We start from the raw sequence: 25,730 nt of genomic DNA on the forward strand, positions 1-25,730 counted from the left end.
CAGTCACTGACCCACCCACCCAAATGTCCCTTGTTCAGTAGTATTTTCATATTATTCTTTAACTGTGCATATTTTCCATTATAATATATTCTTAGATCCTTGAGTTAGTGAGAAATATTTTTAATTTCCAAACATGATGTTGTCTTAGTTATCTTTTTAAATTTATTTGTAAATTGATTTTATTAGGCCAGCCCAGGTGGCTCAGCAGTTTAGCGCCACCTTCAGCCCAGGGTGTGACCCTGGAGACCCGGGATCGAGTCCCAGGTGGGGTTCCCCACGTGGAGCCTGCTTCTCCCTCTGCCTGTGTCTCTGCCTCTCTTTCTCTGTGTCTCTCATGAATGAATAAGTAAAATCTTTGAAAAAATAAAAATAAATTGATTTTATCATAGTAATTGACTGTAGTTATATGGTAGTTAGTTCTTTGAAATTTGCTGAAGCTACCTTCAGGTTTTCTCATAAAATCCTATTTCTAAGTATTCAATATGTGCATAAAAAGAATTTGTACCATCTAGTTGTTGCATACTGTGTTACATTTCAAGTTTGTTAGTTGTATGAGCTATTCAAATTGTCTCTGTCTTTGCTGATTTCTTTTAATCTGCTTGCTCTGTTAACTGCTGAACATGTAAAAAATAGATCACTGATGATAGATTTGTAAATAATGCCATAGACTTATACCATGCTTTTCATTGTGTATTCTGAGCTATGTTGTGAAATGTGGTCAAGTTCACAATTTTTAGCTCTTTCTGATGAGTTAAAGTGCTTATCATTTTATAGTGACCTTATTTATCACTACTGTTTTTTTTTTACCTTCAGCTCTCTTTCATATATAGAATCTACACAGCAAAACCAGCTTTATTTTGTTTTCACTTTCAAGCTTTTCAGTGTATTTTATTACTTTTTAAGGATTTTGTTTATTTTTATTTTTTTTAGTATGAGCAGGGGGAGGGGCAGAGAGGGAGAGAGAGAGAGAGAGAGAGAGAGAGAGAGAGAAAGAGAGAATCTCAAGCAGACTCCACACTGAGTATGAGCCCGATGCAGGGATCAATCTCACAACCCTAAGATCATGATCTGAGCAGGCCCAAGAATCAGATACTCAGCCTACTAAGCCACCCAGGCACCCCTCATTTCAGTGTACTTTAGAAATGTCTTTCTTTTTACTTAACCTAAAAATCATTATCAGAACTGGAAAGCATGTCCCCTGTCTGTAACATTTTTCTCTGACTACTTTTAAGATTATTCTTGGTTTAATGATTTAAGTTTATTGGTTTTTCTATTCTGTTATCTACATTATGCTATTAATATCATCCAATGGCTGTTTCAATTTTCAATGTTGTGTTTTCCACTTCTAGAATTTTCATTTTGTGTGTGCGGTTTCTATTTCTCTGCTAAGGTTTTATTTGCATTCATTGCTGGCATATTTACCTTTCCATCATTGAGAAAAGTTATAAGGGCTATAATAATAGAACTGTTAGCTATTTCTTTTTGGCCCCTTTCCTTTCTTCTGATCTGCCTTTCCAACCATCTAAAAGGCTAAAAACTTCAGCTAGTGAGAGAACAGAGGTGAGGCAGAGTGAGAAAGAGAGAAGCATTCCTAATCACACCTCAAGTTTCAGTTCAAATCCAAATTTGCAGTGGAAGAAGCTTTAAATTGGATAGAAAGGTCAAGGGAGGCCTCTCTGAGGGGATGACATTTCACCCAAGACCTGGGTGAAAGGCACAGTTCTATTAACCTGACACTAAATGTTTGGATTCCCACCCTAAGATTTACCTTAGAGGGACAACTGTGTGGCTCAGCAGTTGAGCATCTGCCTTCAGCTCAGATCACAATCCCAGGGTCCTGGGATCAAGTCCTATGCTGGGATCCCCACAAGGAGCCTGCTTCTCCCCCTGTCTATGTCTCTGCCTCTCTCTCTGTGTCTTTCATGAATAAATAAATAGGTAATCTTTTTTAAAAAAAAGATTTACCTTAGAATTTTTTTCTTTATGTTTTCCTCCTTGTCTCCAAACAGCTCTTGTTTTAACCATCTGACCAGCCTGTGTTTGCAAATGTGTTTCAGGTGGTGGCACAGGCGGTGTTATTCATGTGTATGAACACAGCTGGAATCTTCATCAGTTACCTGTCAGATCGGGCCCAGCGCCAAGCCTTCCTAGAGACTCGGAGGTGTGTGGAGGCCAGGCTGCGCCTGGAGACGGAAAACCAGAGACAGGTACCAGTTGGAAAGGCCTTGTGTCTGAGCTACTTGGAGCTTTTTTTTCCTTCCCAAACACCTCCTGACCTCAAGTGTATCCTTAAAGTTTGTATCATGGATCCCAGGGTCTAAAATAGTTACATTAGACTTATAGCTCAAAGCCGATTGATCTTGTTTTCCACATTCAGTTAAATGCTGTCTACAAGAAATAAAACGATTGGTCACAATGGGCTTTTCTGACACTTTGACTGATATCTATGTTTGTGAACAAGGCCATGGTTCTTGAAAACCGTTAACATTCTCTTTTTTTGCCATCTTTTTTGGAAACTGGATATTGTTATTTCAAATGAATATTTTCATTATATGCCAATTCAGATTGTAGTAAGCTTATGGAAGAATCCTGAACAGGTTGGGTTCCTAATACTTCATCTTGATTCTCAGAAGAGATTACAGTACACAACAAATTTTATGGGACAGGATACCAATCCTAGGACACCGGGATGTAGTAGGGAAAGCAGAGGTTGGGTTGGGTTGAGGGCCATGAGTTTCCAGTTTGAAGAGATTGAAATGAAGTTTCTTGGACATCCTGATTGGGTCGATGTTATAAGGATTTTAAAAATAGTTTTGGCCCTGATTTATATGTTTCCCCATAATGAAATTAGCTTTTGAAAAATATTTGCCCCATGAAAATTGTTCATATAGTATTCAAAAGTCATGCATATCTTTGCTTCTGAAAGCCTTTTTCAAAGAGGAATAACAGGAATATATAGAAAATTGGTTATGGAATCAACATATAATCTCCTAAATTTATATGTTCTTGGGAATTCTATGTTCAATAGATGTATTAGTTCTATCATCTCAGGCACTCTTAAAAATGTTACATCTGTGGATACCCACTTGTTATATTAAGCTTGATACAATAATAGTTTGTGAAATTATAAAAAAGCGCTGCATTTTCTTCATCTTAACTTGATCAAATTGACACTAAAACATGGATCTTTGAAGTGAGCAAAGCTGGCTTGGCGTGATCATGGGTGAGGCAGGTAGGTGCAACCAGCTGAAGCTCCAATCCCACTGCCATATGTCATTGCCAGGGGCACAGAGGAAACTACTGAATTTCCAGGCCCCACATGGACTTCACAGGAATCAGAAGGAGGAAATTTCTAAATGAATGTCTAGAACAATTATGCAAGCTCGTAAGAGATTTATTATAGCTGTCCTGAATATCCCTGTAAAATAATTTTAAAAAAATAACTTGAAATCACCTTGTGCACTCAACAAGAGTATCTCCCAGGACGATATGTTGTGTTCCTCCACAAAACAGAGCAGTTGCCAGCTTGGCCCGTCACTCTTTCCATGGGATGCATGCCAGTTCAGAGAATACTGCTGCATTAATAATTTATTCGACTGTTTTCAATGTTCTGTTGCAAAGAGAACTGCAATTGGGGGTGAGATGTCTGGGAAGCTCAGGCTCAAGTTTACTGTTTATGAAATATTAGAAATACTGAAAATGCTTGCTTTATCCTACCTATAAGACTTTCCTTCTTTTCTCATCCTTCAAGTTGAGTGTCTTGGAGTCACAGTAAGGACTATAGTCATCCCACATGGTAGAGGGACATTCCTTTGTCCTTTATAAGCTTTATTTTTATAAGCCGGTGGAAGGAGGAAGAAAAGAATCCTATACAAAGGGGAGAAAAAGTGACAGCTGGAATGTAATGTATAGTCACTGGAATTCATCCATAGCCATCTTACCTCCTAGTTGGGTCACCAAAGCCACTGAACCCTCTGCCCTGGTTCCTCAACCCTACATGTGGAAAGATCTTTCTTTCCAGCTTTGTGTTTGCCTCAAGTAAAATAATGTGTATAAATCAGTATGGAATTATAAGTCAGCAGGTGCCTGGGTAGCACAGTCATTTGAGTGACCGACTCAGGTTCCAGCTCAGGTCTGATTTCAGGGTCATGAGATCAAGCCCCACATTGGGTTCCACACTCAGCATGGATTCTGCTTGGGTTCCTCTCTACCTCTCCCTCTGCCCTGCCCCTTCTCTCTCTCTCTCTCCATAATAAATAAAATCTTTAACAATTTATAAGTCAGCTCATTAAAAGAAAAGCAGTCTTTGGTACAACATTCTTTGTTCTAAATTTACAGCAAAATATGCGATAGGTTGTTACAGCCCTGTGCCCATGATTCTAATAATGTATTTATGGTATATTGACCACCTCCTGGCCCAGAGGCAGTAGCTAAAATAGCTGGCTCTGTATCATTCAATGTTAACATTTGGTCTTGGCTTCAGGTCTCCATTGTCCCTGAGAACTTCCTAGGTGGTCAATGGGCAGAGAAGGCTTTCCAATCAGACTGCTCAGGATTTGACATCTTTGGTGAATTACTCTCTTAATGAGTTCGAGCAAGCTCTGAGCTGTGGTTTCTGCATCTGTGGCATGGGAATAATACCCTTCCTGAGGAGGCACCTTAATGAGAAGTACTATGTGTAGTACTCTTGCTGCTCAGTGAAGAGTTTCTATTAGCATGATTGTGCATAATAATTTCTGTGAGTCAGCCAACATGGCTCAGTCCCAGGAGGACTCCTGTGGGAACATATCATGGACTGGTTTGTCTCAGTGGAAACCCCATGTGAAAGTTACTCATTTGGTGGGAAATCGGGATGATGGTCTGCCTTAGGATTCCAGCAGCCAGAGCTCAGCATTAGGTTCCATGTCTGTTAAAATATCACGTATCATTAACAAATCTAACCTCATTTACCTCTTATCAGAGCTAATTATAATACTGTAACTTAGAAATTCTATACCATGCAAAGGAGACACTAGAAGGTCCTAAGTGACAGCAGGTCCTTTTTCCTTGGGAAACTATCCAGAGGACACTAAACTATATATTTTTTTATACTTACAAAATGCAGAATCAAGAGGTCTCATTCCAAAGAAACGTTCAAGCTTTGTGGGACTTTTCAAGAGCTGGCTTTATCTCATGGTAGGATACACAGGAAGTGTTTAAATGACTTAATTTGTTCAATCATGAATTAATTTATTTGAAGATCAATTACGTGCCATGAACTTTGCTGCACATTGGAAACATAACGGTGACTAACAGTTGGTTCCTAGTCCTTCAGAACTTACAGGTATGGAAAGGGATGGTTACACAGGTGCCTCGAGCAATAACATATGGGTGGTCAAATCTAGAAACAGGCTGATGGAAGGCTACATAAAAGAAATGATGCCTGAGTTGACATGTGAGTAGGATTTAGCTCAGTAGAGAAGCAGTGAAGAATGCCACGCAAGGGTATAACCACACAAATATCCTGAAAGAAGGGAGAACACAGTTTGTTGGGACAGTTATGAGCACTCCTATGATGACTTCTCCCATCATTCCTTTATTTACTCATCCATCCATTCATCCATTCATGGTGGGGTTACAGAGACCAGTTAGTCTCAGTCTGTACTCTGGATTGGGCCTGGAGGATGAGTAGAACTTTAATTATTAGAAGAGAGGGAAGAAAGAATTAGTGAAGATACTGATGATATTATATATATATATATATATATATATATATATATATATATATATGATGTGATGAAGGACAGCAACATGCAGAAGTAGGCATTCTCGACACCCCCCTAGCAAAGTTGTCTACTTCCTCCAATGGCATACCACTGTGCTCACTTTTCCGTTCAATATATATTTATTGAATGTTAACTATACGCTTATGGTGCTCAATGTGCTATGCATGCCAAAATGAAGAAAATCCATTACACCTATGGAGCACTGAACCTCGGCCATTGCATACCTGTTACCCTGTTAGGGTAACTGACCCCTTAAGAGTAACCCATGGCTCATTCCTCCATGTAACCCACCAACAGTGCCTGAAAACCAGCATGGAATATATGGTTATAAAACGACTGAGATTGTCAGTATTTAATAGTGGTTACCAATAATTTTTCCAAAGAAAGTTGCCAAGCAGTAGCTAGAGGCTAACTAGCACATGAGCCCTGCTCCTTCTTGCTTGGCAGGTCCTACAGCACAATGAGATGCTTGAGGTCTGGGGAAGGAGGTTTTTTTCCTTGGATAACCTAAGGTTGCATGTGTAGGTCTCCGGTTTAGAGCAAGCAGGCAGGACAGATGAGCAAATGTTAATACTTCGTGATCAATGTCTCTTCAAACTAGGTTTTTAACAAAGCTTCTTAAAGATGGCTCTCAACATCTTTTCCTCCCATAGAAGCTGGCACAATGGCAGGCAGGAACTACTGAATGGGTCTAAATGTTGATGTGTTTCATTTAGATAATTGGCATCAAGAGGTTGAGCACATGTTGGCTCTTTCCTTTGGAGAGGCAAGGGCACTTTATCTTTAGCTGTAACTAGCCCAGCTCATGCTAAACATCTCCTAGCTGGTCTCTTGGTCTCCAGCTCCTCTTCCTCCTGTCTGTTTTCCCTTCCAAATTCTGGTCTGGTTCAGAGCCAGTATAGGATAGGGGTTAAGAGCCAAACTTTCAACTTCTGGAAGATCTGTATTTCAATCCTGTTTTCTGTGCTTCCTGGCTGTGGAAATGTAGGTAAACTACTGCCTCTGGAGACCTTGATGTTGTGGGCGTAAGATGAACATGATGATGATGCTGCCTTCCTCCAAGGGTGGTGAGAATTAAGGATGAACACTTATTAGCCCAAGGCAGAGGATAATTCAAGCTATATTAAAGAGGATGCTGTGATTTTAATGACATTGATGTTACTTTTCCCTGCAAGAGTGGCCACATTCCCTCCAAGATAAAATCCAAACCCCCACACAAGGCCCAATAGGCCCTCCACCTTCTAGCACCCATCATCTCTCCCCAGACTCTTCCCCCACCCTCTCCACTCTTGTAATATCGTAATATGACCATCAGATCCCTGAATTGCTTTTTGACTGCCTTGTATTCTGTGATTCTCCCAGCCTGGAAAACCCACCTCCCTCCTGCTGTCTTCACTCTGAAAATTCTGCACCAACATCCCTTCCTCCATGAGGCTTGCTTTCATCTTTCCAGGTCGAATGGAAATGCTTTGCTTCCGCTTCCAGCACGTCTTGAAGTTAACTCTGTTATAGAGCCTGTCACACTTGATGACATTTGCTAGTCTGAGTTGCTCTCTGTCCTCCACAGCCGGTATGGACCACTTAAAGGCACCTGCTCTTTCCAATTCATCTGAGTCTCTGGCATTTATCCAGCACAATGGCTGGAATATAAGATCTTCTGATTAATGTCTATTTAACTCAGTTATATTGAATTCAAACTTTGGCTCCTGGTCTTCCTTCTGCCCACATGAGGGTTATGTTGTAATAATTGTCCTATGTAAAAGTAAAGGGACCTGTGCCTCCCGTGACCCCCATTAAAAATGGTGGGGAGAGGAGTTGTATCCAATTCAGGATAGACTGGGACAGGCCTAACACATGTCTTCTACAGACTTGTTAGGGACATTTTCCATCTAGAAGCTGAATCTTAGAACATCTGTCTTTGGGGAGCTGAATTCTAATTATTGTAGTTACTATAATCCCACTTCTCCCAAATGATGCAATGGCCCATGTTTATTTTAAATATTAAAATGCATTAATTGCTTTTCTTTTAGTTTGAGAATTATTGAAACCTGCTTATGGTAATCATGGCATTTTGAGGTGTCTCAGAAGCTCTGGGGGCACTGAAATAAAGTTTCTGATGATGCCATATGTTACAGCAGCAGGAAGATTATTATTAAATGTAGCAGATGTTTTAGCTGTATTAAAGCAATTCTGCTTAACTTAAACATCTTCTTTAGACAACATTGATATGAAGTCTCGGTTTGGACAATAGTTTGGGTGAAAAAGATAGGATTCCTACTGAGTTCTGAGTTAAGTTTGATTCACATTTGTGCCCTACAGAATCTAGGGAATTGTTTTTATTTATTTTTTTAAGATTTTATTTATTTATTTGAGAAAGAAAAAGAGAGAGAGCGTGCACATGAGCAGAAGGAGAAGCAGGCTCCCCACTGAGCAGGGAGCCCGATTCAGGACTCAATCCTAGGACCTTGGGATCATGAACTGAGCTGAAAGCAGACACTTAACCAATTGAGCCACCCAGGCACCCGGGAATTGTTTTTAAAGTTACAGATAACGGGATCCCTGGGTGGCGCAGCGGTTTGGCGCCTGCCTTTGGCCCAGGGCGCGATCCTGGAGACCCGGGATCGAATCCCACGTCAGGCTCCCGGTGCATGGAGCCTGCTTCTCCCTCTGCCTGTGTCTCTGCCTCTCTCTCTCTCTCTCTCTCTCTCTCTCTGTGACTATCATAAAAAAAATAAAAAAAAAAAAATAAATAAATAAAAAATAATTAAAGTTACAGATAACTAAGTAAGGCAGAGCCTTGTCATTCATTCATTCATTCATTCATTCATTCTCTCATTCAAGGTTGACCCAAAAATTCCAGAATCTTAGAATATTTGGAATTTCTGCTCCAACTTGCTGTCTTCTCATTATATCCCAAAAAACCTCTGGAGTCTCCTATCATCAAGCCATTTTTTACTATTTTCCATCTCTTGCATTCAAGACTATTTATGTACCTTCCATCATGCTCATCCTTATCTGTTATTAGTTTATTTCATATTAACTATTCTCTAGTGTATACTGGAATGTTCTTGGTCTCCTAAACATTGTTATTGGCTTTTTACACTCATGCCTTTGCTTCTGCTCTTCTCCCTACCTGGCCCAACACTCCTTCCATCCCTAAACCTCAGACCTTTTTCAGAGTTCAGCTCAAATATCACCTTCTCCACAGAGACCCATTCTGTTCTCCCCAACTGCGACCTCCGTGAGTGGTGTGTGTGTGTGTGTGTGTGTATTTAAGGTGTTAATTTCTTTCCACATTCAGCTGTGCCCTTTGCTTTATTTTTCCTTCTCCACTGTAAGTTCATTGGAGATGGAATCTATGTGTCATTTATGTGCTTCACAATAACTCTGGATCTAGAAAGGGAGAAGCCCAAGCTGGGAAGAAAAGCAGAGACAATGAACATAGTCATGAGTGTTGTGTTTTCCTAGTAGTATTTTTTTTATTATTAAGATTTTATTTATTTAGGGATCCCTGGGTGGCTCAGCGGTTTAGCACCTGCATTTGGCCCAGGGTGTGATCCTGGAGGCCCGGGATCGAATCCTACATCCCGCTCTCTGCATAGAGCCTGCTTCTCCCTCTACCTGTGTCTCTGCCTCTCTCTCTCTCTCTCTCTCTCTCTCTCTCTCTCCCTGTCACTCATGAATAAAATCTTTGATTTTATTTATTTATTCGTGAGAGACACAGAGAGAGAGGCAGAGGCATAGGCAGAGGGCGAAGCAACTCCCTGAGAGGAGCCCGATGTGGGACTTAATCCCAGGACCCCGAGATCACAACCTGAGCAGAAGGCAGATGCTCAACCACTAAGCCACCCAGGCACCTTTCCCGGTAGTTTTTTATGCAAAAAAAAAAAAAAAAAAATACTTGTGAAGAAATAGATTTGGCAAATCCTCTAGGGTGTTCAGGGTCTTTGCCCTCCAAAATCAGTAGTCCAACCTCTCTTTGACAGTTAACAACTCCTCTTCCTGCATCTTCCAGGCCAGCTGCTCTTTCTCCTCTTCCCTTCACATTAATGACTTCACATCGGCAGATTTCAGCCTCAAATCTAAAAAAAATAAATTTCATTTCAAGGCATCTTCTTGATGGTCTTACTCCTGCAGGTTTCTCCACCTCCATGCTCTCCTTCTGTCAGTGTCATTTCCTTTCTTTTCATGATTTTACTTCCATTTCCCTCAGATATTCTGGGGATAAGAAGTGAAATGTTATTCCTGTCACCATCTTCCCCCAGTATATAATGCTCTGCAACTGGGCTATCCATTTCCTTTGATATTCTAGAATATTCTGGAGCTGTGTTATTCAGAGACCACCAGCCACATAAGACTGCTGTGCAGTATGTGAGATATGGCTAGTGTGATTGAGCAATTGATTCTTAAATTTTGACTAAATTTAAAAAGCCATTGAATCACCATTTTTGCCTCTGGTTTCCCATGTGGTGATTTACCATGACTTCAGCTATCAGCTTCTGGATTGTTCCAGGTCAGTATCTCTATCACTATATTCTTTTCCTGAGCTCCAGAAGCCCCTCCTCAGTATCCTGCTGGGCAGCTTCATCTGCATGTCCCAGTGGTATCACTGGCTCAGCCTATTTAGGAGCTTCTCACCACCATCCCCCCACCAAATGTACTTTCTTCCAATATGACACATTTTTTGACGCAATCCATCCACATCAAATGTGACGACAATTCCTTTGATGCTGTTTCCACCATATATGTTCTAACTGTCCCTGTATTTCTTTCTCTAATACCATTTAAGCCCTCCTGCACTGATTAGCTTTCTAATGGGTGCTAACCAGTTCCTAACTAGTGTGAACTCATCTATCCACCTGTAGTCACTCCACCCTGAGATTCTTCTTGAAAAAGAGGTTGTCTTCGCATTTTCTTTCTGCTCTATGAAATGGAAGACACTACCAACATATGACACCTCATGGAAATGCATGAAGCATGTGGCTAAGCTGTGGAATGACAATGGCTGCATTTCTCTACCCAGGATCACAGCTTCTTTCAGTCAGCCCTCTTCTCCAGCTACAGGATTTGCCAGGTTCCAAGAGGATTTGTAGAGTCACTCTTCCTAGCCTTCGGATGTTGTACCATCCATTGTTGGGTTCCTTAAGACTTAATTAACGTCTCCATTACCCTTTTTGAGGTACCAATTGCGTCTTGCCAGGACCCTGAATTGCATGTTCCTTAGCTCCCTTTGCATGAGATGCCCTGTTACCACCTCTCACTACCTGTGTACGTAAGGCAGTTTAGTAGAGCTAGAAAGACGGGGGGCTCAACCACCAGCCACATGTGGCTACTGAGCACCTAAAATATGCTTTGTCTAAATTGAAATATGCTGTGAGCATAAAGTACACACCAGATTTTGAAGATAATATCAAAAGCAAAAGGAATGCAAAACATGCCCTTTTTAAAAGTTATTACATATTGATGACTCATCAAAATAATATTTCAGCTGTTCTATTTGATCAAATAGAATATACTATTGATGTGCATGTCCACTGTTTCTTTCTACTTTTTAAAATGTGTGCACTAAGGAATTTTAAATGTGTCTCACAATATATTATTGCTACTAGACAGGGCTGCCCTAGATGCTCCTCACATTTCTATTATATGACTGAGCAAGTTGTTCAACCACTTTGTGCATGAGCTTTCTTATCTCTCAATTAATAATGATAATTCCTGCCCTAACCCATGGGGATGTTCTGAGAGACAATTACATAATGCCTGAAAAAGTGTTATTTCGACTGTAAAGAACTCTACAAATGTTAAAGCTATGCCTATGAGAATCTCACCAACACCCCCTGTAGGGAGCTGATGCTCAGACTTCCCCTCTAGGAAGCTCCCTCTGCTCTTTCCAGTCATGAGATGTGATTGCCACTGAGGTTTGTAGTTAGCAAAGAGTTTTCCACTTTGCCTGGTGTCACAATTAGCACCATGATTTCCTGTAAGTGCTGCTAAGATTCTGAGCAGTTGAATAGAGACTTAGTGTTAATGGCCTTGACCCTTCTAGAATAGCTGACTTCATTCAAGGTTTTCTGTTTACTTCCTGTGGGTAGAAAACCAACTCTTGCATTCCATCTGGCTGCCTGATTCTCTATGATCTTCCCAGGACATTATTTGTATTTTCTGATGTGGTGGAAAGAGTGTGAACTTTGAAGAAAAAAAACTTGGATTTGATTGCTGGTTCCAGCTCCACCTCTGGGTCACCTTGGGTGTGTATCAGTTAAACTCTCTGAATTTTGGATATTTCATCCAACAGAAATGATAATCCTTATATCTAAAGGTGGCTGTGAGGAAATCCAGCATATGGGTGAAAGTTGGAGGCCACACTTCGGTTCTTGAACCTTTGGACCCCCTGGGTCATATTCTGACCTTTAATACCAGAACACACTGTGATTCTAGTAACTATAGTTTTTCCTCTTGTTGTTTGTGTTCTTACCCATATTTTCCATCCCTGGGCAGTACTAATTTTAAATACTCCTCCTATTCAAAGAGAGGCTATCACCCTACATTCATTTGCATACAATTAACATTTTCAAAGGTAGTTCAGATAGAAGGAATCCATCACCATCACTGCCCTTAATACCTTTAATCCTGCCTAAAGAAGATGAGGAGCAGCCAGAGAGCCAAATGGGCCTCTTTTATCTCACAAACCCGTCTAGGGAATTTTGACTAAAGAAATTGAAATTGGAAACCTGACACAGCCCAACTATAAAATGCCAAAGGGAGGGCATGCTCGGTTGCCTGGATATAGTTGAAGGCACATCTCAAAAGTGGTAGTAGAATAGAGCAGGGGAAAATAGAATAAGTGTTTTTAAAAAACGATTCATGCCTAGAATAGCTTATTTCAGCTGGATTTGAGTACAGGTCCATTGATGGGAATTCTGTATCATCTGTTTTGTATAAACCACAGGCAAAATGGATCCACCATAAAAGAAAACAGATAATTTAAAAATACTTTTAAGCAATCTGAGTACAGGGCCATTCTAGAATCGTTTGTGTTTGTTTCTAGTCTTTTGCAAATGTCTTGCCTCCCCTAATTTGAGAGCAATATTTTAGAAGGAAACTGAGTATTTCAAAGTGTTCAATTTCTTTTTCATAGAAACAAGCGCTTGTTTTCTTTCCACGCTAATATTTTGTTGTTTACACTATACTCAATTTAATTTGATGATAGCAATAGCAAGTACAACTAATATAAACAGATTTGTGAATAAACACTACTGCCTGTTCTTTAAGATAGGACATAAGTGAGGGAGCAGACATGGGTGGGTGGTGGATAGCCAGGGCCCCCAAACTATGAACATATTGGAAGCCTCCATGAATCAGTTAAGTGAATATCTACTATAACACAATGACATTTTAAAAATTTATTTATAAAAAATCAAAAGAATCCAAACTGATCTTTTAAAAATATTGAAACTACTTTTGATTAGCAAGCAGAGTCTACAAAGTTGAGACAGGCTGGTCTCAAGGCAAGAAGAAACACAGGGACAGAGAGGAGAGACCTCTGGGGCAAGGGGCAAGGGCAAAAGGAGGCAGAGACTGGAATTGACAGATGTAGGACTCCATGTAGACTTGAGATTGGAGAGATGCACAAGCCAAGGAGCACTAAGGACTGCCACCAGAAGCTAGGGGAGCAACATGGGGCAGTCTTTCCCTCAAAGTTCCTGGAAGGAGCCAACCTGCCTACACCTTGATCCCAGGCTTCTGACTTCGAGAACACTAAGAGAATAAATTGCTGCTGTTTTAAGCCACCTGATTTTGTGGTCATTAAGAATCTGATGCAAATTTCCACTGCCTTTAGAATCCAGTCCATTTCTTACCCTTCTCTTCACCTTAAACATTACCTGGAGAGAATTAGCAGCAACTAGTCTTATATAACATTTACTGTGTGGTCCATGCTGTTTTATGATGCTCTTTACATATATAAGTGACCCATCTTGAACAACAGGGTGGGTCCATTATACGTGGATTTTTTGCAATAAATGCAGTACAGTACTATAAATGCATTTTCTCTTCCTTAGAATTTTTTTTTTAAGATTATTTATTTATTTATTTGAGAAAGAGAGAGAGAGAGTGCACAAGCAGGGGGAGCAAGGCAGAGGGAGAGGGAGAAGCAGGTACCCTGCTGAGCAGGGAGCTCAAAGCAGGGCTCAATCCTAGGACCCTGGTATCATGACCTGAACTGAAGACAGACATTAATCAACTGACCCAGGCGTCCTGGAAAATTTATTTCCGAGAAAACACCTACAGTGTTTATAGGCAACTTAGTTGCTGCATGAGAGTAGAGTCAGACAGACCTGGTTTTGAATCTCAGCTCTGCACCTCAGTAACTGTGTAAACTTGGACAAGAATGCCACTCGATGTGCCTTTTCCTTATCTGTTAAATTGGAATAATCTGATGTACTTCACTGACTATCGTGAGATTTACTTGAAATAAATGCTTGTGGCATGACTGAGGAACAGGCACCCGTGGGTCCTCATTTCCCCAGCCCCATGTCACGACTAAGTGTTCCAAAGTGCAGGCTTCTTGTTTCCGTGACAGAGCTAATGGAGTGGAGCCATCGGGAAGTCCGTACATCTTGGAATCCCCACAGGCTGTATGTTCTTTGGGGCCAGAGTCTGATTCAGCTCCCAGGAACACATGAGCCTGGCACACATCAGGCATGATTACTGCTTATTGAAGGAAATTGAATTGACTAAACAGAGACAAATATGCTTTTTTTTTTTTTATGTAATAGGAAAGTAGAGAGATGTGTGGTGTGACATTTGCAAACGTGGTGTCAGAAGGACTTCCAGAGTGTACATAATTTCTCCTGGCCTGATAGATTTTAGAAAAGATTTTTGAGTATTGATTAAGTTATAAAATGCCTTCCTGCTCCCCTGCCCCTTGCCACAGTTACACATGAGTACTTTTCATATCCATGGGCCCTGGAGGAGGGTGAAATCCTCTCTGGGGACATTGATGTTCCTCTCCTAGACCTCATGGACCAGCTTCCCAGTCACTGTGAAGGGCAGAGATCAGGAAACCACTACCCCACAGCTTTTGGCTCTAGAGCCATGCCACCTTCTGGGTCTGCCCTGGCAAATGTGGATAGTGGCCACCTTCCTGACCACCACAGATCTTGTGACTAGACTCCAGAGAGATGCACTTAAAATTCCAATATCTCCATGACTACGACTGCCAGTGGCAAAAAGCAGAAGTAGCTGGAAAATAGCCTCTGTCTCACTTCCACGTTCTAAATCTTGCAGGAGTACATCTAATTTGCAAACTCCAAATCCTACCCAGAGCTGCAGGATTTGGGGTAAATGCAGGAATTAACTTTCCAAGCTCTTTAATTCAGAAAGGGATGTTTGGGATCTTCTCACTCTTCAGACTGCACCTCCCAGTAAGAAGTACATTTTACCTGATGATCTAGTATGACAAAGGCATATATGTAAGATAGAGAACATACCCATGAAACCACACTTAACTCAGAGAAGATATCCAGGAAACCATTCTGATGTTTTTCTGTTTTTATTTATTTCATTTTTCCGTGCTGTGTATGATCCACTAAATTTGATGACAGGCTCACAAACGTGTCACAAACTCCAATTTTTAAAATGCTGCGTGCGGTAGGGAAGACCCCTGAGGGCTAGGCCACCAAGCCCACCACACCCCTCGTATGCCATTCCAGCAGACTCTCTGGTTCCTCTGGCCAGAGCCTTTGAATTGTACGTAATTGTGATGCCTCAGGACCCAGGACCCTATGGGGAAGCATCTGTCCCTCCTCCAAGGTGATGGCTACCACTCTTGACCATAAAGCACAGAAGTAGGGGAGGTGGACAGCCTATCAAAAGACAATGAAGCGGAAGCATGCATGGTGCTTTGGTGGACAGGGTGCTAGTTTCATTTACAGACAGGGGGCAGCTTTGGAAGCTTGTGGCATATACACATCATCAAGAGTATTCAAAATAACACTGGTTTTCTGTGCCAAACTTACCAAATTTTTTAGTCTGGTACTTCGACTTACAGTTAGATTTCTTGGGCAAATTTTTTCTCATTTCTCAGCAAAATGTTGTTGTAGGCCTTTGTGGCTTATCCAAAAAGGCACATGTTGAAAATGGATGTTCTAATATATTATTTACACTAGATATAGTATCTAGTATTAGATGTTTATATTATCTAATATAAGACTTCTTTTCTGGTCCATTTAAGAGGTTAAAGTGTAGAAAGGAAGGAATGTGGGGAAGGAAAGGTGACAGAAAAGCCATCAACCTTGGTAGAACGCCAAGTACATGAGCAACTCTGGTGTCACTTCCCCTTGAGACCCTCGCAGGACTGTGGACGGCTGCTTATCATTCTCATTGTCCAGATAAAGACATTGACACTCAAGCAAGATCACTCAGGTAGAAAAATGAACTCAAACCTCATGTGTCTTACATCAGAGCAAAACCTCTTCCTTCTCACAGGTAATGTGAAGACCAGGCTGGTGAATATGGGGACTCATTCCTATGGTTTCCTAAATGCCTCCCTAGAGAAAACACTTCATTTTAAATGAACATAATATGTTCACCTCTGACTACAAAACAAGTTAATATATACAAATTGATACCTGAGAGAATATCAAAATGTTTTGGTTCCATTGCTATATTTAAGGAATATCATTTTTCAGGCTTGGGAAGCCACTCCAAAATAGATGCTTTGTATTTTTTAAGTTTTATTTTTAATATTGTCTTATTTCTGCTTTCGTTGTGATACCTTGCAAATTATTTCGTCCTGACAAGGCCAAATGAATTGAAGTCTAAGTTTTGATCTTTCAGAGAGAGAGAGAGAGAGAGTGTGTGTGTATGGCAAATTGATCCCAGCCCTGTTGACAAAAGGAGCAAAGTTTAACAAAACACATGACGAAAAACCATAAGAGACCTATATTAACCCATATACACTGAAATTTCTGCTCTCCTGAAATGTTGGAAGAAAGGGATGTTCTATGCCATTGAATATGCCAATTAATACACAATTACCCTGTGAATCAACTGCTCTCAGTTATTTGTTTCCAGGGTTCTCAGACACTATTGAGATGATTGTCATGAGGGCATTGATGTTTCACGGTCTCTCACTATGGACTGTCTTATTCGTTCTGAACTCACCTGTTTCCCTCTCATTCTCCTCTGAGTATTCACCATTCCTCAATCCGATTATCTCTGAAAGATGCAGTGAGAGTCATTCATAAAGTGAATTTGCTGGCATTTATCAAGTGCCTACTATGTCCCAGACACTGTTCAAGGTTCTCAAGATACCACTAAGATCCTTGCTCTCATGGACTTGCGGGGAGATGAGAGGAGATAAGCAGTGAGCAGATGAACAAATGAATAACTGTGAACTTATTCATCATGATGAGTGCCATGATTATGGAAACTGATGAGAGGCAAGGGGAGCCTGGAGTGCTATTCCAGATGGGCTCAGAAGAACTGAGGTCTGTTGGAAAAGGCAAACCAAGCAGGAAACTGAAGCAAAAATATTCCAGGCAGAAGGAATACCTATTGCAGAGGCCATAAGATGTGAACAAGCTTGCCAAGGAGCAGAAAGGTTCATGTGCCTAGATGACAGTGGTTTTGGAGATGAGTGATGGGAAACTGGACCAAAGCATGTATCTGGGTCATGTGAATTTAGATTAGTATTGGTCATCCCAGTGGAGTTGTCAAGTAGGCAGTTAGATGTAGAGCTTAGAGTCCAACAGAGAGGTTCAGGTTGAAATACAGTCTCTAGAGTGGGTCAACGTATGTACGGTATAGAAAGCCATGTCTCTAGAAGAGTTAATCCAGGAAAGTAGTGTAAACAAGGATAGGAAGAAACTCTGGAGTCCCCCAACATTAAAGGGGTGAGTAGAGGAGAAACAATCAGCAAAGATGTTAAAAAGGTAAAATAATAATAAAATGAAAACCATGCCAACAACAACAACAACAAATCAGAAGAGCAGAGCGCATGGACTGGAGCCAAAAATTGTTTCAAGGAGGAATAGTGGATGCCTCCCTTCAGAGGCTGCCAGAAGGTCAAGGAACATGAGACCCACATGTGACCCCTTCTTCCTAAATGTAGATAGAGTGACAGAAACCGGAAGATGCAAAGGAGAGCATACTATATGATTCCACTATATGAAGCTCAAAAAACAGGAAAAACTCATCTATGTCACTGGGAGTTCTGACTCTCAACAGCTCAAAGCATTTCATCGTTCACATCTGTTATTCTAGCATCTTTTGGAACATGCAAGAGCCAGAGTGGTGCCCTGTGCTGGTGTTTGTTGTAATGCTGTTAATATTTTGTTGCAGTTATTTTCAGTCTCCCAGCCAACTAGACCACAAGCATGGTGAAGGCGGAAGAGAAGCCCTTCCCCTGCTTTGCCCAGTGAGGTGCACAGCAAAAAGCCTGACTCGCTCCTTCCTTAGTACCTGCTTGCTGTATAACAGTTCATCAGATGCATGAATGAGTAGCAGATGATATTCTGTGATAGATTACACAAAGAAGCAGAAAAGCTTGTGACAGGAGAGGCAGCCCCAGGTGGTCCACTGCACCCGAGGAAAAAATAAACTCTAAATCAGCTCCATAGTACAGAGCCTGGTATGTAGACCTCACTTGTTAAACATGGATCAAGACACCTGGGTCTGCCTTCAGGTGCGACCATGTACTCATCTGTGCCTTCGGCACAGCTCTCTGGTCTCTCTGTGCCTCAGATTCCATATCTATAAAGTAAGTATAAAATATAATATGTATTATATATAAAATAGAAGTAGATTCCTCATGAGCTGTGATGAGGACAAAACAAGATGATTCATGTACAGAGCTTGACACATAGGAGTGATCAACAAGAATTGGTGGTAGCGGTGGCAGTGGACAAAATTATGTTTTGTTGATATGATTGCTATTCTTCCTTAGGCATTTGCTTTGTCAAATAGTGTGTTCCCTACTTGTTGAGGGAGTAGTGACTTGTTGGGGACACGAAAGTGCTTTTTGGGGTGCTGTCATGTTCTGCTTCCAGGTCTGGGTTCTGTTCAGAACAGTATGTTCAGTTTGTGGAAATTCATACTGCTGTACATATAGGATATGAACACATTCCTCTATGTAAATAACACTTCACTACAAATAAGAAAAAGATACTTCAGTGGTTTCCCTTAGCTTTTTTCCCCCCCAAAGATTATTTATTTATTTATTTATTCATGAGAGACACACAGAGAGAGGCAGAGACATAGGCTGAGGGAGAAGCAGGCTCCTGATGTGGGACTCAATCCCTGGACACCGGGATGATGCCCTGAGCTGAAGGCAGATGCTCAACTGCTGAGCCACCCAGGTGTCCCTTCCCTTAGTTTTTAAGGTGAAGTTACTCTTCCTTAGCTTAGCCCACAAGTGCCTGTAAGACCACCCCTTATCTTCTCTACCTTCAACTGTTTGAAGTGCTGTGACTACACCATCTCTGTTACTTCCTCATGGCTTCACTCATACAGTTTCCTCTACCCAAATGCAAAACTCTGCTCAAGTACCACCTCTTCCGGGAAAACTTCCCTGACCAAGTCAAGATGTCCTTAACTGGACCCACAGTGTCCCTGATCTTCCATCCATCACTGCATTTACCGCCTTAATATCTTTACATACTTGTCTGAAGTTTAGTGAGGGTAGCCACTTTTTTTTTCATTAAATTGTGTCATTTTGTGTAAGAGCTTGAAAAATAATGAATGAATGACTACTTAAATAAATGGATGAATAATATTGAAAGGAACCCCTTTTCAGATTTATGATCATAGAGAGATGGAAATGGAAAAAGAGCTGAAGATTCTTTACTACAGGTTACACGGGCTTCTCCTAGGATGTACATTCATTTCATGGCCAGTCTTGATTTTTTCCACTTAACTCTATTCTACAAGGTGCCCTCTAACTGAGCAGTGCTTTCACTTCTAAACAACCTGAACAAGAGTATGGAATGCAAAGGACATAGCTGTAACCAAAGTTTATTATTAACGGGGAATAATAAACATGACAATGGCCACCTGTTAGCTCAGCTACAAGTGAAAAATATTTAGTAAGCATTTATTGGGTTCCTACTGTATACCACAGTATACACTATCCAGGTATACCGACTCACATGTTCAGCGACTCTGGCAGGAAAAACTGAGGTCAGAAAAGGGGCTTTCATGGAGCCTCTCTATGTACCAGGTATTATTAGATTATCTCAGTTCATTCAACACCCCACGAGGTAGGTGTTATCAGCCCAGTATCAAGAGATTTGGCTGTGTAATCACACAACTAGGAAGAGAGGGAGGAGCAGTACAGAGGTCCTTCTGCCTCTAAAACCCAAGTTCTTTCATCCGCTAGATGCCAGTTGTTAAGCAGAGAAGTGGGAGCTCGTTGAGTGTGTTGAGTGTTTGTTGCAGGGGATCAGCAGATGCTGAAGGGAAGGGGCAGTGAGCTCCAAGCCTGGTCTCTCTCAGGTTAGAGAGAGAGAGATGCGCGGCTCTTTCTTTACCACGCTTTCCCTTGCCCAAGCCCCACATGAGTTTTGAAAACCAGAAGCAGTTCTTTATCAAGCAATTTCCTTTTGGGACATGCTATGTAAGAGACAGCCTCGTGCGGCTCTGGAGTGGTTGAGAGTTTGAATGATTTGGGGCTAGGGAATGTGTCTGCATTTTTCCTAGAGCCTTGCCAGGAGGTGAGCAGTCTCTGCTAGCATTGCATATTGTTTCCACTGCAATGTACAGGGCCCATGTGTTGTTCTGTTGGTCCACCAGCATTCTGGGCACTACTGAAATGACCATAGTAAAACAGAAGACGGGACACTTTTGGGTCCTTGGGCCACTGTACAAGCAGGATATCTATCTATCTATCTATCTATCTATCTATCTATCTATCTATCATCTATCTTATATATACATATATTTATAATTTAATATATAATTTATTTATGTTTCTATCTCTGCATATATATGTTTACATACCATTTTTCCTCTGTTTTGTACTGTTTCATTCCCTGTGGAATTTCAAAAACTCTTTGGACAATTTTCCAGCCCATCTACAACAATGGTACCTTCTTCCCTTAGCCTCTCCAGCTCTCTGGATTGCTCTCTTTGCCTATTGCAGTGGCCTGCATTCATAGCAGATCTGAATGCTCTGCTTGCTGGAGATGTGACAACAACTATGTCATCCATTTTCTGTCTGTCCCCTCACCCTGAAATCCATTCTCTGTAGTCATGCAAATAATGACATCACCTCCCACCTCTTCTTTCACTTAAAAAATCACTGGCTCCCTATTCCCCATTAGCTGAAGACCAAATTTCTTGCCATATGATACAAGGGCCATTCCAAATTGTTTCCAGGGGAATTCTCAAGTCTCAATTCTGACCAGTCCTTTGCAAAGAACCTCAACCGGTGAACTCACCAGCAAATTTGCTGTCCTCTGTCCAACCCCTGGGTCTTTGCTCATCGCCTGAATGATCTTCCCTCACTCTCACTGTCGACCTCCTATTTTTTTAAGACATCATAATATCCAGTAAAGCCCCTCTGTGAAGAAGGCAAAGCAAAGTTCAGTGCCTGCCTTTACACCTCAGAAAACTCAGATTCAGAGAGATTAAGGAGCTGGCTCAAGATCAGACAGTGAGGAAGCACATGCCAGAAAGAGACGCAAATTGGGGTCTTCTGATTGTGATTTCCAACCTATCTATCAATGTCTCTTTATTGAAAACTACGCAATGCTTAATGTTGTGTGAGAAAAGTGGCAAGTCTTATGTGAAAGGACCTCTCAGCACACTCTAAAAAGACTGAAATCCTGAAGCCATAAGAAGTGCTTAAAAGAAAAATTTTTCAAGAGATGCTTCTTGGCAGCATATTGGGCATCTAATGTCTTCTGCATAGCAAATGTGCTCTTGATCCCTCACCTTTGACTAAATTCCTTTCAGGAGAGCTCAGCATCATACCTGAGCATCACAGTGCCTGTGGTTTATTATCATTTTATTGCCAGAGCAAAAAAAAATGCCTCCCTTTTTATTTAATAATGTTAGAGTTGTTGATACAAGAGGTGATCCTCACCTAAAGATAAGCGTGCTTGTGCTAAGCCTTGGGGAGGGCAGGACTGGTGCCAAAGGCATGCATTGCCCAATGATGGGTCAAAGAGCCAATGATTGTGGGGAGGACAATATGCTGGGTGCTGTGCTAAGTGGATGCCTGGGGAGTGGAGGGGAGCATTTTGTCACTGATGTCGTTTCAGCCAGTCGATGAATGGTAATAATAATAAAAGACAAAGCAACATTTAGTTTTCTTGCTATTGTTTTAAATTCTCGTATTGCACTTCCTCCCCTGACTCTCAGGGCATGGTGCCACTGCCAAGCATTTGATCAAATGTATCTCACTGGGTCCTGAGGATAACCCCAGAAGGGAGCTAGAGCTACTATCACCATTTTGCACATGAAGAGAATAGGCTTGGAGACGTTAAATCACTTCCCTATGGACACACATCTAAGTTTCAGGATCTGAGCTGTGGTCTGTGAAGGCGGGGCCTTGGCTCTTGTGTGCTGACTGCTCCCAGTATATAGACATTCAGCAAATCAAAGAATGAGGCAAATCAAAGAATGCTTAAGTATTACCAAGTCTTGGGGTGCTTGAGTGGCTCAGTGGTTGAGCATCTACCTTCAGCTCAGGTTGTGATCCTGGGGTCCTGGGATTGAATCCCTCATCAGGCTCCCACAGGAAGCCTGCTTCCTCCTCTGCCTATGTCTCTGCCTCTCAATCTGTGTGTCTCTCATGAATAAATAAATAAAATCTTCAGGGGAAAAAAAAGCATTATCAAGTCTTGCCAAAGCAATTCCATGTTCACACAAACAGCAACACTCATTCCTACTTATTTAAAAATTTTAATTTAACATCTAATTAAATAGAGTGAGCACACTAACAGCTAAACCAACATAATTGCATTTGGGAGTAAGCCCAGTGACTCCTGGCCAGCACAGGGCTACATACGGAATAGAAGAGCATTTAGAGAGCTCCCTATGAGTGCCCAGCTGACAGGTGTGAAGAAGGGTCTAGAAAAAGCAGAAGCACTGAGTCAGGTAATCTAGGGAGTTGGTAGGTGGAGGTCAGCCAGGAGAGCTGTTACTGAATTACAGTGGTACAGGTACTGGTCCAGAGGCTGGTGCAGGTTGCAGACAGAGCAGAAACAGGCAGGTCAACGCAGCATGGTAGGATTCAGGTGGGGAGCTTTACGGAGGTGGTGTCACTTCAGCAGACCAGATAGAGAAGGAATTCCAGGGGCAGGTCCAGTATGATCAGAGGAACATGTGGCTCATCTGAATAGCTGCCTGTTTTAGAACTCTTGGGTGGCAAGTCCCTATGCCAGTGATGAGTATATGCCTTCCTCTGAGACCAACTACCAAATGTCTAGTCTCTGCAGACTCCAGTTCTCATCACTTGCTCTGTGTCTTTCTCTGAGTCTTGATGACAAACTGAGTAGAAGCCCAGCCTCTCCTCCTTTACCTTGGCAACTCTTTCAAGGCTCCCAAGACCTCATCTGTGGCTTATACTGCAGTCTGTCCCAAGTCACTGGGTTATCTGTCCACACTGTTGGTGAAATCCTGCTCCTAACTTACTGTCAGTGCTTGTCAAACTCCTGCCGGCCACCTCTCTGATACCATGACTGTCACTTCTTGTGTCTGTCATCTCTGAAACTGAGCCTGTAAGCCCCTCATGGAATTCAGGACCACATCTGCTTGTTCACTTCTATATTCATCACAGCTGACATACTTGTCTACAGTAGAATCTCAGTAAAAATGTGAATGAGTGAATTTCAAAAAATACTGTATCCCATAGCCTCAGTACATGCTGTCCTTCTGTGCCTGCGGCACCTTCTCTAGTTTTCTATAGGATTGCTTCCTTCTCTCCTTTAGCTTTCCATGTAGGTCACCATGCAGAGTCCTTCACTGACCATTCTCTAAAGCAGCCACCAGCTCCCCTGAATCTCTCCCAAGGTCCATTTAGTAGTTCTACAACACTGGCTCTCCAGAGGCAAGTGCCATGCCTGTTCTTGTTTTCTGTTAATTCTCCACGCCCAGCACTGTACCTGTCACATGGCACCTACTCCTTGACATGGTAACTAAATGAACAAATGGATAAATTACGGTCCAAGTTTCAGTGAAAAAAGAAAACATAGGCTTGAGTCTTCACCATGTGCTTGCCAAGTGCATGACCTTGGACTGTCCTATTTCCCCTAAACTCTTTGTATTTCAGTATCCTCATATATAAAATGGGATGAAAATTGTAACTTGCTACTCCTATAATAAATATGAGGTTTTTGATTGGATCCTGAGTACAAAGCATTTGGTGTGCTACAGTGTGAGTGGTCAGTGAAAATAAGATACTGTCTGTAACCCCAGATATATGTCTCTTACCTTCACTGCAGTTAACACCTCTTTGCCCGCAGTAGAGACAGGTCTGGGAGAGATCTCAGTTTATAAGTCTAGGGGAGTGGTGAGTTCTTTTTGAAGCCCTTAGGAGTCCCTGCTGTGTCTAAGCCCAGAAATGCTGCTTGCATGGAGGCCTGCCCTGCTACCTTACCCTCCCCCAGGACAGGCATCTGCATAAGATAAAGCTCCTGAATCCCTCACTGGTTTTCACCTGGACATCCCCCCAAGGGTCACTGTAGCAGTTGATGCCCATGAAGTCATTTGGATGATGACGTGAATAGAACGTGTTATGTGAGCTGAGAGGAAGTCTGGGCAGGAGCCAGTGGTATACTTTGAATCAACCCGGGGCCCTTTTCATTGCAGATGGAAAACACTCAGGGGAAATAAAAAGATGTGCAGAATATGAGCACAAAGGCCACCCAGGCCACAGTCTGGCTCCAGGAAACACTCTTGTACTTCTGATCTCCAAAGCCAGAGAATCAGATATTGTGCCTCCGCAGGAGCTGGAAATTGTATTAAGGAATGAACTTTCTCATTTTCTTTTTGATTGTGTTTTCGGGGGACTTCAGTGATGTTTCTCAAGCAGTGAACAGATCTGAGGGACACGAAAGTATTGAAAATGGGCTTCTATAAGTAGACCAGGCAAATTCCCATCATCGTGCATAAAATACTTTACAAAGGGAGGAGCAGGTACTGGTCAGTTTCCAGTAGCACCACTGACCAAAGGCCGGCAAGTCTTAGTGCTGGAGAATGTTGCTATTAAAATTTTAATATAAATTTTATAAAAGATTTTATTTATTTCAGAGAGAGAAAGAGTATAGTGCATGATTATGGGGAGGGGGAGAAGGAGACTCCTGACTCGGAACTGGATCCCAGGACCTTGAGATCATGACCTGAGCCAAAGGTAGATACTTAACTGACTGAGCCACCCAGGAGGTGCCCCAAAATTAATTAATTAACTTACTTATTTATTTTTAAGGCCTTATTTATGTATTCATGAGAGAGGCAGAGACACAGGCAGAGGAAGAAGCAGACTCCCCATGGGGAGTCCGATGTGGGACTCGATCCCAGGACCCCGGGAACACAACCTGAGCCAAAGGTAGATGCTCAACCACTGAGCCACCCAGGTGCCCCCATACAAAAATTTAGTTCTAAAGTCTCCCATAAAAGCATTAATGTCATACTTAGAGGATTAAATGCACATTGCCACTCAAAGAATCTGTTCAGCAAGCAATCATCCTGTGCAGGGACTCTGCTGGCCATAGTAGGGGATCCATTCATGAGCTGGGCACAGTTTCTGCCATCTGTGGGTTCAGCATTTGTTTAGGAAATATTTATTGAGTGCCTACTATATTTAGGCACTGAGTGCCCCTCAAAGTCATGATTAGCACCTACTCCTGTCCAGCAGTGATGCATGAGCAGGACCATGGATACCTAAGAAGTTGGCAGATAGAGCTAATGAGGACAAAATGGACATGATGTAGGTCATTTGCAAGAACCATGCTTCTCAGT

General features: G+C 41.8%; 1 protein-coding gene across 4 annotated transcripts in view; it reads left to right on the forward strand.

Annotated features, from left to right (window-relative positions):
- The window catches only part of ADCY8 (adenylate cyclase 8), a 204,919-nt gene that overhangs the window by 44,379 nt on the left and 134,810 nt on the right, over positions 1–25,730 (forward strand). For all 4 annotated transcript variants that reach the window (XM_025993463.2, XM_025993464.2, XM_025993465.2 and 1 more), the window contains exon 2: positions 2,058–2,207. In XM_025993463.2, coding sequence (XP_025849248.2) covers positions 2,058–2,207 — 150 coding nt within the window. The remainder of the gene's footprint in view (positions 1–2,057; positions 2,208–25,730) is intronic.

Source organism: Vulpes vulpes, chromosome 13, assembly GCF_048418805.1.
Source record: "Vulpes vulpes isolate BD-2025 chromosome 13, VulVul3, whole genome shotgun sequence".
NCBI classification, from domain to species: Eukaryota; Metazoa; Chordata; class Mammalia; order Carnivora; family Canidae; genus Vulpes; species Vulpes vulpes.